Source organism: Haemaphysalis longicornis, unplaced genomic scaffold (genome assembly GCF_048455015.1).
Source record: "Haemaphysalis longicornis isolate Haplotype H1 unplaced genomic scaffold, Haemaphysalis longicornis Haplotype H1 scaffold_9, whole genome shotgun sequence".
Lineage (NCBI taxonomy): Eukaryota > Metazoa > Arthropoda > Arachnida > Ixodida > Ixodidae > Haemaphysalis > Haemaphysalis longicornis.
This window is the reverse complement of record NW_027526460.1, coordinates 50,279,805-50,295,308: the sequence shown is the minus strand read 5'-3', so window position 1 is coordinate 50,295,308 and position 15,504 is coordinate 50,279,805. Positions and strand designations below refer to the sequence as shown.

Genomic DNA, 15,504 nt, shown 5'->3' with positions numbered 1-15,504 from the left:
TACTGCAAAGGAACATTATTACTTGAGTTGATTAAGTTTGAAAACTAGCAACGCGAAGAAAAAAAATCGCAAGAAAAAAAAAACACTGGAGCTTGAACTTGTGATTCAAGCATAAAAACCCAAGGGATTATCTCTGGTAACTCAATCTTCTAGGCCGAATGGCGAGACTGGTTAATAGTAGTGTCGACCCATTGCAGGCAGAACTCCGATTTGCCATTTTTTGGCTTCCCCGCACGTATAACCAACACTTGCTACGGAACACCCTTTAAATGGAACGTGAAGACAAAAGGCCACTTTGCTCAATGTAGCTGTTTTCAGATGTATCGATGCAGTTGCAGCGCTCTCTCATGACCACGTGAAGCTTGCTGTCTGCTTTGATGACAGCTCTCTGAGTGGCTCCAGTTGGAGCGCAGGCTGAAGTGTTGTAGTGGCGTGCAATCGTCGTTTCGCACGTTGCAACTCCGACTACTCCGACGAGTGCCGAGGGAATGTCGTGGGAAACTCGTCTTCCAGAGCCACGCGACGCCAAGGGTAGCGAGAGCTCCAATTCAGGATACCAGTGGCGTTCGAAGCGTAATTACACAGCATGCCATGGGGTTATTCCCTCCCAGAAAGCTGTTGATGAGTGGCTCGAAAATTTGGCCCTGCAGCGTGACGGGGAAGTCATCGGAACTCAGCTCGCTGGTTGATATCCGTATGGCGGTTGCCAAGAGTCCGCGAACTGGCGACGAGTGTGGAGGTCATACGAGCATCCCAGAACTGGTATGTGGCTAACACAACCGTGGAAAGGACGACCTGGTTTGTAGCTGTGAAAGTTGAGCCGGCGTTAGAACGATTGCTTCTGGGGGTGTCCTGTTATTGTTGCATTCCTGCCGTCCTGGCGCACACCCCCGCGGGGGAGCTCTAGGGGCTAATGCGCTCACTCAGAAGCTATAAAATGGAAATGTACAATTCGCATCGGGTAAAGGTCTACACTGTCACATAAAGCAATTGTTCCCCTTCTTGTCTGATGATCTCACTGGGCACGTGACTATTCGCCTCCTTCGGCTTATAAGGTGTTCCGCATACGCAGAGTGATAAACGCCCCTTTCGTAATAGAAGGATGGTTAAAACGCGAAGCCGCTTCGTTTCGGAATGGTGTAATCGGATAGACGCCGACTGTATAACGCGAGGGACCAGGTTCAATTCCAACCACGGGAAGCATTTTTTTTTGTTGTTGTTCCTTTGTTTGTGACTCATGCCCACTTGGGGGATTGGGCGCTCGATGTGCCTTCGATCGTCGTTGTCGTCGTCGTTTTGCGAAACCCACTGTGCAAGGTTGACTTTCCTGCAGTGCGTTTTGACGGCCATCGAACGTCATCAGTCAACCATAGAAAGCTTCACTTCAAAAAAACTATATGGCAAATCGCCCATCCCTTACCGCTGTCAAAGACGTTTTGAGTACCACTCTATTAACTTTGGGGGGAGATCAAATTTGGCAGTCACTCGAACAGTTGTGTCATTGAAAGCTGCAAGTGCAGTTGAATTGCGCGGACCATGCATTCTCATGGCAGCCAGGAGTGGAGAAAAAGAAACGAGAGACGATCCGACAAAGACACGGTGGCCACATTCTAGGTGTGTAACGCACCGAAACTTCACCTGGGCTATGAAGCGCGCCGTAGAAGAGGGCTCGGGATTGATTTTGACAAGCTTGACACAGACAATTTTGTGTCATAGGCGTTGTCCGTCACAGGCCGAAAAGGCTACAAAAGCCTTACTTCGCTTTTTGAAGGACTCGGGGCTGCCTGAACGATTGTAGGGACATTAGTACTGTGCAGTGACCTTAGCTCGCCAGTTTTATCAGTGTACCTCCTTAGTTTTGTGCATTTTCTGGTTTGGTGTGCGTCCTTTGTACTGCCTTTGTAGTTGCCATGGTCACGACTTGTGTTTTTCCTCATTTTCTTCCCCTCATTTTCTCCTTTAATATGTGCCTCTGTCCTTTCTTTCCCTTTCATTTCCCGTATCCCCTCCCCCCTAAGTAGGGTAGCCAACCGGTCAGTATCCTGGTTAACCTCCCTGCCTTTCCTGTACTTTTCCTTCCTTCCTTCCTTCCTTGGGTACATGAACGGGCACGCGTTGAAATCCCAACACTGGCGTTCTTGTTTTGCGCCTGCAACAGAAAAATGGCAGCCGAAACAATATCGGCGGCGCGTCCTTGGGCTCAGAAGCAAAGCCGTCCTTAACCATTGGGCCAGCGCCATGGGTATAGTGGACATTTTTACTGCGTTTACAGCGTTCTTTTTTTTTCATTTTTACTGCATTTAAATCACGTCAGCAGTTTATTGTTTGAAAGCAAGTCGTTTTCGAAGCGATGTCTGTACTTTCGAAGCGATGTCTACATAACTCCCGCTTTGAAGTAACTTGTAAGTATCCAAAATGAACACAGGCCTATGTACACGTGTTTGCGCGCTGAGCGTATACATATACGGTGTTCCGCGGCGTCTTTTAGCGCTGCAGACATATAAGGTGTACAGAATTTGGCGTGTTAACTATCTCAAAATAGCCGAATCGTATGTTTTAAAACATTGCCTATTATAACGGACACCTTGTCGTTTGAGCATGTATGTAAAAAGTTTGTTTTTGTTGATTTAAATTAGCAGTTTGTGGCACAAAAAACGTGAGCAACTATACTAGTGAACGCTCGATGTGAATTTCGTACAAACATCGAACCCGGGACCTTCTGCTTGCCGCAAGAAAACACCTTGCCGACAGTACCCCCCCCCCCTCCCCCCGACCCCCCCGGTGCTATAGAAGTTAACTTCGGGTCATTCGCGTTGACATCAGCAAACCGGTCGCTTTTCGAGAATATACAGCCAGACACTCCTGATTATGGACACCTAGATGTGTACGGCATAATTCTTCTATACTACGATTCAGGAGCGGGGTTGGGGGGATGGAAGGGGCTTCGGTGTCAGAACATTCCCCGAAATTTTCTGAGGGGCACATTCCCCCCTCTGTTCCCGCGGCATTTCGGCCTTGTTTTTTCGACCACGCCGTTCACACTCCGCATCGGTATATTAATAATATTGTTACGAGGCAAATGAGAACTATTTATGGTCTATGTACAAAAGCAATCTAATTATAAATAATTACAGCTAAATATCAACAGTCCAAAGCCAAGGAACCCAATGTATAGCTCGTGACAGTCTGCCTCCGGGCGAGCTCCTCCTCGCCACTTTGGCTTGCCTTGCGCGCTTACTGATGCGGCACGCATCCATAGATGAAGTGCACGATGGATTGACCACCAGGTGATCCAGTGCACTGTCATGTTAAATGTTTCAAACGTTACGTAACAACATCAAAAGCAAAGTAAGATAATTAGATAAGAAAACAAAAAAGAAATGATGTTTGCGCGCAAACGCTTTTTTCCTTTCGGGTTTTCTTTTTGCCGGCGGCGTGTAACACTCCCCGAGAAATATTTCTGTCTACGCCACTACTACGATTAGGTGCAGTTAGTCCAGGAGTTGCATTGTTGCTGTGGACATCAATTTAAACTTGGCCCTAATGACCGTACTTGGAATTGTCGTGAGTAGTGACGTAGCATCAGTAGCAGGCGCCCTGGAAACACGAGAAATTTCTCTATACATGGGCACCCGTTATATGCATGAGTGCCGGCTATAAAAAAATGGGTGTTGTTTTTCTTGCCGAAAGAACAGCTACAGGCTATAGCAGGGGGATATTCTATTTACGCCGAGGTCTCGACATGAAGACGTATTCGTTTTTTTGATACATGCGCATCACCCAAGCGTAACTTGATACGATTTGCAGATATCGCGCCGTCTCCATGCAGATCCGCGCAACTACGAGGGAAAATCTCGTCAAAATTCTAACTGCGTGCAAAAGGGCCTTCAAAAAAAAGAAAAGAAAAGAAAAATATCTACAGACCTTCATATTTCGGTATGTCGCTGCTTGAAACACCCATAAAATACGTCTTTTTAGCAATGCATTTTTGTAAGGCAGTGAAGCCGGGATTAGAAGCGTTTTTTTTTTTTATAGTTGGCTTTCCACCATTATGTTTTGCAGTGCACCATAAAGAAATATTGAGTGTTCTCACGTAATTCTTGACATCATACACAAAGCAACCTTAAACAACCTTAAGCTCAGCAGCAGAAATAAAACTCGGCGACACTAAGCTCGGTGACATAATTATGCCGGAAATGATGCTCACGCGTTCTCACAACCTAAGACGCCCCAGTAGTTCTTCTCCTCCACCTTAAAAACAACCACCACGGCCGGAAACCGAACCCGTCTGCACCATCGTGCTCCCTTGCCAAAGAAGAAAAAAAGAACGAATGAGTTATAAGTATACCCATGCAATGACATGGGTTATATAGCGGTTCCCACAGTGCACATTTGTGCAGACAGGCGATCTATGTGTTGCAGTTGATAAATTATCACTTATTTGTAGGCGGGCAGAATTTGGAATTTGTATGCATAGATAGTGAAATGGCTTAAAAGATCGAGTCTCACTCACCTTAGAGGCGTCGAGTTGACCCACAGTTGCGCGAGCGTGTTGCTCGATTCATTGTACCGAAGCATCGGGGCTGTGTCGTCTCTTCTGTTTCATCGCTAGTCACTGTGGCTAATAAATTATCCGGAAAAACTTATCGCGGAAAATTATGCGGAAAAACTTACGAATACTGCAGCGGTGCTCAACAACTTCGGAAAATCTCTTGGTTCGAGCAACAATAATTCGGGATAAACAAAAAAGAGCGAGAAATTCTCCCGAAGCTACATTTACGGAATACGCTACGCGTGACGTCAATCACTCAGCTCTGAAGAGGTCTCTCACAAGTAATAGGCACTGGCCGGCCGGTGGCTCGGGCTGCCGGGTTCCCCTATTGTAAGCCGCTCTGCGGCGCTCCTTTCCTCCTCGGGACCCAAAATTGGCCCTCGTGACGACGCGTCCAAAAGGTGAACCGCAAAAGAGCGCCGCCGCCACGGCCAACGACGCGCCACTTGGTCGCGCAACCAGGGTGACCATTTCGCCGAACGCCGCGGCGCGGTGGCGCTAACCACGCCGCGCCCGCAAACCGCCTTTTTCGCCGCCCGGCGTCACAGCGCGCCGCGCTGCCTCCATTGGTACGCCGCGAGAGGAGCAACCAATCGCGAGGCACTTCCGGTCGCCGACAAAGCCCGCGCCGGCAGCCAATGGCAGCGCGGCCCGTCAGCGCAGGGGGAGGGGCCGCCGCCGCTCTTTTCTCGTTCCCTATTCTCTTGCTCTCCCGTTTGGGGATCGGCTGGTTCTCTCTGAGAATATTCCCTCATTTTGAGCAGCTCCCCCTCTCTTTTTTGTTCCTCCTTACTTTGGCGCCGCTTTAACGCTGCCTCCCAGTGAAAGCATTCTCGCTGCCAAGAGCGCCGTATGAAAAGAAGTGCTCGATCCATATGATGCTCCTTTCCTTATCCCTTTTTGCTCGCTCGCAGTTTATTTCATCGCTTTTTTTTCCCGAGCCCCCTCCTCCCAGTTTTGGTTTCAGGCCTCGCGAGGACGTCGCCCTACGGGACGCTTTTCCCCCCAGGCTGCCTTCCGTTTTCTCGATGCTTCGTTCGTGGAGACGCCGTGATGTCGCTTTTGTGGCACCCTCACGAGGCCGGCACCCCAGTCACCATGCCCCCCTTCCCCCCTTCCGTTTGCCCTGCTTCGAAAGTCCTTTACCGGGCCACGCTCACACCGACGATGCGGGCAGGCTAGCGCTCTCTTCTGGGCCGCCAGAAAGCGGCGTTTTCCCTGTTCTTCCCTATTTTTTCTTTATTCGTCCCTCACTGTTCCGGCGATGGTAGCGGCGGCAGCTGCTCCGCCAAATTCGTAATTTCCCGCCTTCCCAGCTCTTTTGCTGCTGCGGGTTCACTCGGAAAGCGGCGGTGCCGCTGTTGGAAGCCGCCTGTGAACGCACGGGTGCCTGGGAGTTCGCAGCCGCACGCACTGAGAAGAGCGGCTTTTGAAGGGCGTCCGTTGCATCCGCGCATGCGCATTTCCCGACGACCGCAGGCTGCGAAAAACCGGAAAGCGAAAGAAAGAACATCCCAAAGTGGGGAGAACAGAACGCGAAGACGCGGGAAAGAGAAAAGGAAAAGGGAATCGTACAGGCCACCACCGCGAACAGTTGTCGGGACGTGAATGACGAGTGGTGGCTGCGAAGAGAAAGATCGTCGGCGGTTTGATGAAAAGGGGGGCGAGGGGGAAAGCCTCCCGACTGTGTGATCTGCGGAGGTCGTCGAGGGTCCCGCGGCGCGAATGATAATAAACTGCGACGAGCGTCGAGGCGTGCATCCACGGCGGTGCGCGGTTGGCGCCTATATAGATGTACATATGTAAATGGCGGAGAGAATACAGCAGCGCCGACCACGAAGTGAGTGGGTGAAGAATGGAGAGATGCGCGATCACTCGCCCGTGCACTGATGCTCTTGTATGCGCGAGGTGCTCTGTGCGAGCCATCTTGCGCACTTTTTGCACGTCTCTCTCGCCATCTTCTTCGTCTCCCTTTCACGGCACGTTCGAGTTGTTGTAATGAACAGCCGCCAAAAGCACGCGGTCGCGTCTCTCTCATCTGCACAACGTGGTCCGCTATCGCATAAAGAGAGGAACGCTTAGGGTTGTGCGTACTCGTACGCAGCGTGCATACTCGTTAAAATGACAAACTTGGGACCTCGCGCGGCATGCACGCATGCGTGCACGCTCATGTCGGAGGTTGTTTCGGAGAGCGCGCCAGATGTTCCCTTTTGCACGGCTTTGATGCGCTCTCCCTGCGCGCCTTTCACTCCCGAAACCGCGCGAAGTCCCTTTTCTTCTTCGAGTGGCTCCGCGAGCGCACGTCTCGGGAAAGTGCGCATCTATGTGTGTAAAGGACGCGGCGAAAATGAGAAATGGCCACGGGCAAACACTCGATCGCGGTTGTGTGCGCGCATTCAGCGATGCCTCCCCTTTGTTTGGCAGTGAAAGGAACTGTACGGATGGGTGAGATATGTAAGAACGGTTCGCGAGTTGCCAGCTTATATACCTCGGAGGTCTGCTATAGGCGGTCGTGGACAACTACAGCGTAAAGTTGAAACCCGTTGCATATGAGCGTGAAATGTCTCATTTCGATGTCCCTAGAATCGAATTTAGGTCCGAGATTGCAGTTCGATGCATTTATTTGATACAGCCAATCCAACGTGCTTATGTGGACGTGCCGCTATGAAGCAAACCTTAAGTCAATTGCACATGTGCACGTGGCGGCGCGATTTTCAGCAATATTGACATGTTTTAGCCGACCCGTTAGACAGCTGGAGGAAGAGTGACAGCAGCGACCCGTTGAAATGGGTCTTCAACGTTTCATACTTCTGTTTCAGCATTTTTTCTGTCGTCAAATAGTAATTTTCTTTGCATAACATAGGCTTCTTTTTTATATTCCTGCTCTGATTCAATTTCTGAAAACGACTTCTTCCTGGGTACCAGTAACCTACCGCAGCGGTTACTCTGAGGACTCTGTTGTCACCTCACTAACTTCAGATGGTCGACAGAAAGCAACGCCCCGAGTTTGACTCTCCTTAATTAGTCGTATTTTTATCCGCAAGTAGCTGACAGAATTTCTGAGCAAGGATATGATTCCTTTGCAACTCCACTCTTTTTACGCAAGCGCATATTTTGTTCCTCATAGCAGTTGTCTTTATTAGTGCTTACATCCACAGTACGTTTACATCTAAACATTAATTTTTCGGATACGTACTTTCCGATCTCCTTCGGGTTCGATATCACTCGTGTTGGGCTGCATTGATATTTTTCGCGTGTGAAATTCGTACAATATAAATAAATAAGCGACCAAAAATGACTCTAATTGCCCAGATGTCTTGCGGACAATGCAGAATAATATGCTATATATTCTGAGCTTGTTTATTTCAGCCTATCAATGCGCACACAACAACGCGCGAAAAAATTCGCGACGAAACACCCTTTGCAAGCGTTGTTTCATGAGTGCATACTGTCACAGGCTAAAGGCAGCTGCAGTACAAAAGAATGAGGCTTCGCATTCCTGATGTACATATGTGGCGCGAATTTGCCTGCAAATTCAAAGATTCAACACGAGGTCCCGCTCCGATTACTTCAGCTGCACCCTGAATTCAAGAACTTAAAAGCCTGAAACTTCTTCGAAAGTCAGTCGTGCGGCGTGGACAGAAAGCTCTATACAATCACACTGTTCCTGAATGCATTTCACGTAGAAGACCGCGAGACTTTCTCAAGGGTTAATATGTTTGCATCACTGCGCGGATCCGCAAGGGAAATCGTTTTCATCACTCGCTTCTTCACTCGGTCTTTGCTTTCGTCACGTAAGCATTCAGCTCGAGCCCATAATGGTGCATTCCCGGGGATTACCAGGCCGGTTCAGGCCGTAGACGGCGCATGACGTCATGCAGTGTCACCTTTAAGTGACGGCTATAATTTAGACAACAAAGCTTTCTAATTCTGACAAGGCATCATTGCTGACTTAGACAAAGTGCGGCGACTATAGATCGGGCGACAGCACTAATGTTTTCCATGGACATTTTTTTTTTTTTTTTTTTTGCGGCCGCTTTGCTAAATTTTGCCGTAGTTGCTGCCACCGTAAACAAACGCCTTTTACGCGCGACCTACATTTTCGTGGCAACATCTTCATACCAGCCCGCTGTGTGGGTTTGGTATATCATGGAGTTCAGAAAATTGTACAGAGAGAGAGAAACTCTTTATTAAAGAGGAAAATGCAGAAAGGTTTGCACTAATACGGGAGCAATATTACGGCTCTCCTCCGTTTCACCAACCTACCGTTTCCTTCGAAAATGTTTTTTAATGATTTGTTCTTTTTAAGTGTTTGGAGTTAATCGTGTGGGAGCTCGGTGTAATAGGGATTTTGTTATTTCATCTCAAGATTTTTGTAGAGTTGGTTTTCTGTTATATACCGCTGCATTGCTCCGAACAGATATTTTCTTGAAAATGCGAGCAGTTCTGAATCAAAATATGAAAGCCGTACGGTCCTAGATACCTTCATAAAATTCAATTGTAACCCCCCAAAAGAATCACACTGGTCGTATCATTAAAGGGCTCGATTGTCGCCCCCCCCCCCTTCCCCCCCTTTTAAAATCGGCTTTTCTATTATGCATAAACGCATTGCTAGCGCATCGGATCAAGAGTTCTTGTTGTTGTTTTCGTTTATATTGCAGTTATTCATTGATTGTGATGGTGCCAATCATGTACATTTGCTCTATTACAACAATTATATGTGCTCGCCCGAATAGTTATGCAGTTTTTTTTTTGCAGACATAAAGCGCCGCGTATCCGCGTGGGGGGGAGGGGGGGGGGAGGGGGGGGGGGAGGGGAAGGGGGCAGTCTTTTTGACGGAGCGTGAATGTTCTTCGCTATAGCCTAACCATCTGCGCCGGTCTCATAACGTCACAAATACACCTCGGTCCACATAGCTGTGTAGCGATACATCCTCACTTTATTTATATAGTAGAATATACACGATGTGGGCGCATTCTGTGTTCCGCAACGACAATGGTACTGTTGTTAGCTGCGCATGCGCAACCGAGATGGAACTCTCATTGAGCGACAATACTAAGCCAAAAATCAGAAGCCCCTCCGCCTAACGACGACGATGGTTGAAACGCGAAACTTTCTTGCGAAGTGCAAAATCAAGTTGCTGCAGTCAAAGTCAAGGCGTCAGTGATCAGCGTGACCCCCCCCCCATCATTGTCGTCGTTAAGCCATCGTCGACCCCCGAAATACAAACTGCCAAAATCCAATGCCGAATTCCACTTCAACTCAGCCAGAGTCCCTCAATTGAGGGACTCTGACTCAGCCGAAGTTCATGAAGCCAACACCCGTGCAAGGCTGAGGGGCCCAAATGCGATGATGGCGCAATCGAATAGACGTCGGTTTCGTAACGCGAGGGACTCAGGTTCAATTCCGACCTCGGGAAGCGCTTTTATTGCCTCATCTTCATCAGACCACTAGAAACACTTTTATTGCTTAATCATCATCACAATCATCATCATCGTCGTCATTATCATCATCATGTGCCCTCTCATTGTGTAAAGTCGGTTCTCCTGCAGTGAGCTTCGGTTATAGGACATCGGCATCAGTGAAAACTTCGCTTTAAAACACGCCAGCGCGTCACTATTAGCGGCGTCATCATGCGCGCTCACATAGGGTGAAGTTGGCTCTTCTGCGGTGCGTTTTGGTTACGACATCGGCATCAGTGACACCAAGCCAGCTTCGCTTTAAAACACATATGTCAGTGCTGCGAATCCGTGCACTCCCTAACCACTCGTGCACGACTCTTCGATGCAATGTAAGTACGTACGACGATGCGAGGTTTCATACAACCTTTATCGTGTTTTATCAAGCGTGTGCGCCGGAAGAATAAGTAATCGTGGTTTGTGGAATTTTTTTCCACCGTGTAAGCAGCAACAAGAGAAGCAAGAAGAACGGCGCTTTGGGAAATATAGCTGGTCATCTGGTGCTAAGGATAGAAAAATACCTTCGGCTTATTATCACACATTTACAATGGCATACGCGAAGATTAGGCAGAAGTAGATAGCAGGTGCTCGCCACGCGCTAGAAATGCCGACGTGTTTTGCTTTCTCGCTTTCTTCTTTTTCAGACAGCAAGCGGCAAAAGGGTATACGGTGAGGCTTTCAGAGGTTGGAGAAAACGTCGAAACGGCATTCGCTTCGCGCATGACAGATGGGCGGAATCACGATCTAAGGTAATCCAGAGATACATTCTAGTAGTAGCATTCTTGTACCGCAACTCATTCGAAAAGAATATATTTATGCTTTACTGAAGGACTTTTTTACGATGTGTCGACTGTATACATCGCGATACTTTGCCAGGCATAAGCGAGGATATTTTTTTTTTTCTTCTCGAAATGAGTCAAATCCACAGACCGCAACAAGTCAGATATAGAACTTTCGTGACAAGAAAAACTCGGCAACTTTCCCAAAGGTCGCAACGAAATAGGCCAGAAAGCGCCCGGGGGAAGTGTACGGAGATCGTGTATTTTGTGTAAATAAAATGAAGCAGATCTCGTCGTGGCACGGACCAAGATAAGCCAAATCCATTTCCCCAATGGGAGTGTGTTTTTGGTGTGACTGTTCGGACGGTTTCGTCGGTGTTATTGCAAGTCATTCTCCTTTTTTTTTTTTTTTGGTTTATGGAGCCGGCTTATTATGGATTCGGACGGCACTTAATCGATCGGAGGAAGATCTGTCCCCAGACGTCGACGACAAAGCAAACAGAAGTGAACGAAATGAAAGTGAGAGATGAGAAACAATCATTTCATCCCGTCTCCCCCGCCGCTGCGGAGTGTATCTGGTTATATTTTATTTTTTTGCTTCTGTATTTACCATTTCATTACTTAACTAAATGTCCGCCGTTTACAAGCCTTGGCCAATCCCCCTCCCGCCCTGTGGGTATGAGCCACTTCATTAAGGTGAAGAAGCGTTTTGGAAATTCATGGCACACCAGTGAAGAGCTCGCTTACTTCGTAAGGAGTGTCTGTATTCAAAGAGAGTTGCTTACGCTGCCAAGAAGACTCACCTGCCCTTCACGTACAGTTCTAATGTTCTTAAAACCCCGTTGCATGTGTTTAATGGCTTTTCCGCGAAAACTCCATCGTTCTATTTTTGAAAGTGAATTCTAATAAAGTTTTCATTAGAATGCCGCATCAAATCGAGTGGTTCAATTTACTACGAGCCAAATAAAGAGTCATCGTCGGTTAAATGTGCCGCATATTCTTAATTTCTTGCGGCCGTAAACTCCCCCCAGCTGACATGTAAAGCAAATCATATAATAACTTTAACAGTGTCGCATTTAGGGTCGGTTACAAACTTTCGCTTTTTTCTCAAATTCTATAGGTGGATTTGACTCATTTAAAAAACAAAACAAAAAAACTCCTCTAGTATCTCGTTTCATTTGTTTTACAATATAAGCGAACATGTTTTTGAAAGGAGGAATAGTTTGTGCTCAAAATCACTGCACTTTTGTGATCATGTACCATCCTTGTTTTCGCCACAGAATACCTTTTTTTTTTGTTGTCCCCCATGCGTTCTAAGCGAGGCAGTTTTTCTTTTTCGGACGAGTTTTTTTTTTTTCGCATATTTAAAATGTGATTTAGATGCCGAAACACCAAACAATACGCAAATATAAAACTCATCCCAAAGCAGGACAAGTGCCGGAAAAAAAAAAAAAAAAAAAAAACTGATATTTCAGGGAGGCACCCGCGTCACTACGGGACCAGCAGTCACCAGCGGCCACCAAGTATGATATTCAGTGGGCGGGTTGATTCTATAGGATGTCATAGGAATCACGATGGTCTTTCAATTTATCGACAATCGGCACGATAAATCTCTTGCAAGCAATGAAGGTGGTATTTATTCGAGTCTATAGCCAAGGGAATTCTGTCGAGTCTATAGCCAAGGGAATTCTGGATTTCTGTCGTTGTTTCGGCTCGCGATAATTTCACCTTTTCCGAAATAAAAAAAAGTGTTACTAACAGTACTATTTGTCTGAATTGTGAGATGTACGTTTTGCCACATTTCCAGACTTGTCAATGGAACCACCCGTTACGTCGAAGAAAAAGGTATCTCAGTATCTGTGTTTTCGACTTCGAGAATGCGTATTATTTGGATACAGTCAAAACTCGATCCGAAAAAAACCCGATCTTACGAGTTTCCCGATCTAACGAACTACTTCTGACTCCCCCGCAGGTGCCCACGCGGCTCAATGCCTTTATATATGAACTCGAACTAACGAAATAGATACAGTGCCGTTCCCGATTTAACAAAGTATTTCGAATTCCGCAATACCTCAACACTAGCAAGAAGAAATCCAGCCCAGTTCTTGGGAACAGCTTCGTCGGCTTAACGAGGTGGCAGCAGATCTGCGTTCCATCTTAGCGCCGAAACAGATGCAGGCGCCGACACGACGGAGGTTTTGAACGATGAAGAAACCGTAATGTTAGTTACGGCGCACAAGAAGTGTGAGCGGATGCTGACGACCCAGAAGCTGCTGAAGCTCTTGTGCCCGTGGACGATGACCTGCTCAGGTGCTTTTCTGGAGCTTACGAAGGAATCGAGGACGCGTTGAACTTGTTTGCGTGCTACAAAAAGCCTGTCCGCCCGATGCTAACGAAACGCACGCAGGCGACAATCGCAGGCTCTTTTGCCAGGCAATAAAATTGCTTCCCTCAGAACCCCTAGCGTTTTATTGTAATTATTTTCACCGCGGAATTTTGTCGCATTGCTAATTTATCGGCAGGCCAGCGCCGCGGCCGCCGCCATTGTGATGTCATGGTAGCTGCTTCGATGCGGCTCCCTCTAGACAACGAATTTATAAAGTCAGCTGCTTGTAAAATTACAACCCCAATTTTAAGAAGTTCTCGATTTAACGAAACAAATCGCGTTTCCCGGTGACTTCGTTAGATCGGGTTTTAACTGTATTTGTACTCTGGAATGCGCTTCGGAGCATCTCTGCCCAGTGCCTGTGCATTGGTGTGAGCACTGGCTCTCAAAAAAATTGCCTGCCGCTGAATACGGCAACAGAGCAATGTTAGCCACACTTTCAAACAGGTGCCTTCAGCAGACCAGAACACTTGCTGCGTGACGTCATCACCGCCGGCGCGCAGTTTCAAATGACGCTCGATCGCATTTCGGGAATGATGGTTAGTTTGGTCGCTACGACGGTACCCCGGGAATTTCACCGTAAACTTCATTCAACACTATTTTATTACCTCACACAACTCTACAAATAGCGAAGTATTTTACAGATTCTTAAAAAAAAGAATTAACGCTCAAGATTTCATGCGACTTCGGGTGTTCAAAACAATAACACGCGACTTTACACTTTTCAAAGAAAAGTGTAAACACTTTTGTAAAGTGTAAACAAGCAAAAGTGTAAAACACTTTTGCAAAAGTGTAAACAAGGGTTTACAATTTTCAAAGAACAATACCTGATCAGTGTATGGTCCCCTTGTTATAACAAAACATATACGAACCATGCAGACCGAACACTGCAAGATGCGTAACATAAACGTGTAAAAATCACGTCTCATCATCTGCGAGGTGTGAGAGGTGTTTGCGATACAGACGCAGTCATATGAAAAGATACGTGCAGTTTAGCTTGACAAACCATGTTCCCAAGTGCTCGCTCAGTGCTCACACGACGAAACCGAAATGAAGAAGCAGAGTCCTTCCGAAACAGGAAGGAAGGACCAAGGAACCTCAAGAGTAAGCATATGCACCCTGTACATCCTGCCAGCGCTCTAATCCCTCAAAACTTCGTGCCCACCACAAGGGATTATCCGGGCAGGCGCGAGAGTCCCTAAAAGCCTCCGTGGGAGCGTCGGATGAACCGCGCATTGACAGCAACACATGAACGGCGGTGTAGGGCACGGACAACATATGCATGCACGGATGCGGGGATCACAATACGCGGGCAGGGGTCGGCCCCCGTAAGACCGGCCTCTTTCGGAAAGAGCGGGCTCCGCCATTGGTCGGCCCTGCTGCTTTTCCGAGCTCGGTGAGAGAAGCTCCTCGCATAATACCCGTCCCGTATGCGCCAGGCCGTTCGGCCGGCAGCTTGCAAAACCGCGGCAGCGCTTGTGTGCCGGGCGCGGTGTGCAGGCATACCGACTTCCGGCCGCCCTGGAGAGAACTGTTCTAGACTTCGGGTTATTAGCCCCAAGGCGTTGTTGGTGGCGACGTTATCGGGCTCCTGATTACTGTGGACGACATTTTAAATTATTCTACGGATATCTCCTGTGGGCAGCAGCGGTGAACATTTTGATTTCCAAAAAACGGCTTACGAGGACTCACTCCATCCCGTGGGATGCCGCTTATGATCATAATACCTTCGACATCCTGCGCATCTTCCTGGAACAGAATTACAGATGTATGCGGTAATCATTGTAGCAAGAATATGGGACGGCAGTGAGAATAGTGAGGGCATTTCATTCTTGCACATGCATTATTTCGAACGTGCAAAATGGAAAACAAAATCAAACAAGGTTTCCAGCGAAAATGCTTTGTATGCTCCCAGCACTCATGTGAATTTATTTAGTTCAAAGCTAACCAAGTATTCAAGGCGAAATCGTTAAACGCACCCATCCTGCGAAAAACTATTGATGTTGTCCGGTCAAGAAAATTGCCACCGCTGAAATAGTAAATAAAAAAAAAACGTGTGATTCGCTGGGATTTATATCCAAGGGCAACCACTGTGCCATCTACGCAAGTTGATTGGTTAATTGATAACTTTGAAACCGCAAGTTTGTTGGTTGGTTGGTGCCAAAAGAATGGCTCATACCCACTCAGACGGATTGGCCACGAAATGGACGCTAACTGAGAGAAAAAAAAAGTGGACTCGGGATTAAAAGGAATAAAGTGAATGCACGAAGTACTCGGTTAGGAAAAAAGTGTATGTGAACGGGAATAAAAAAGATAATAAGTAGACTG

At 47.4% G+C, this 15,504-nt stretch overlaps 1 protein-coding gene across 2 annotated transcripts in view; it reads right to left on the bottom strand.

Moving 5' to 3' along the window:
* LOC144153761 (uncharacterized) overlaps positions 1 to 15,504 on the bottom strand; it is a 72,632-nt gene that overhangs the window by 40,761 nt on the left and 16,367 nt on the right. Inside the window, exon 1 of one of the 2 annotated variants that reach the window (XM_077685472.1) lies at positions 4,514 to 5,020. The exons of the other annotated variant lie outside the window; for it this stretch is intronic. Within the exon in view, the coding sequence (XP_077541598.1) occupies positions 4,514 to 4,578 (65 nt within the window). The 5' untranslated portion in view covers positions 4,579 to 5,020. Of the gene's footprint in view, positions 1 to 4,513; positions 5,021 to 15,504 lie in introns of those variants that run through there. 2 annotated transcript variants of the gene reach the window in all.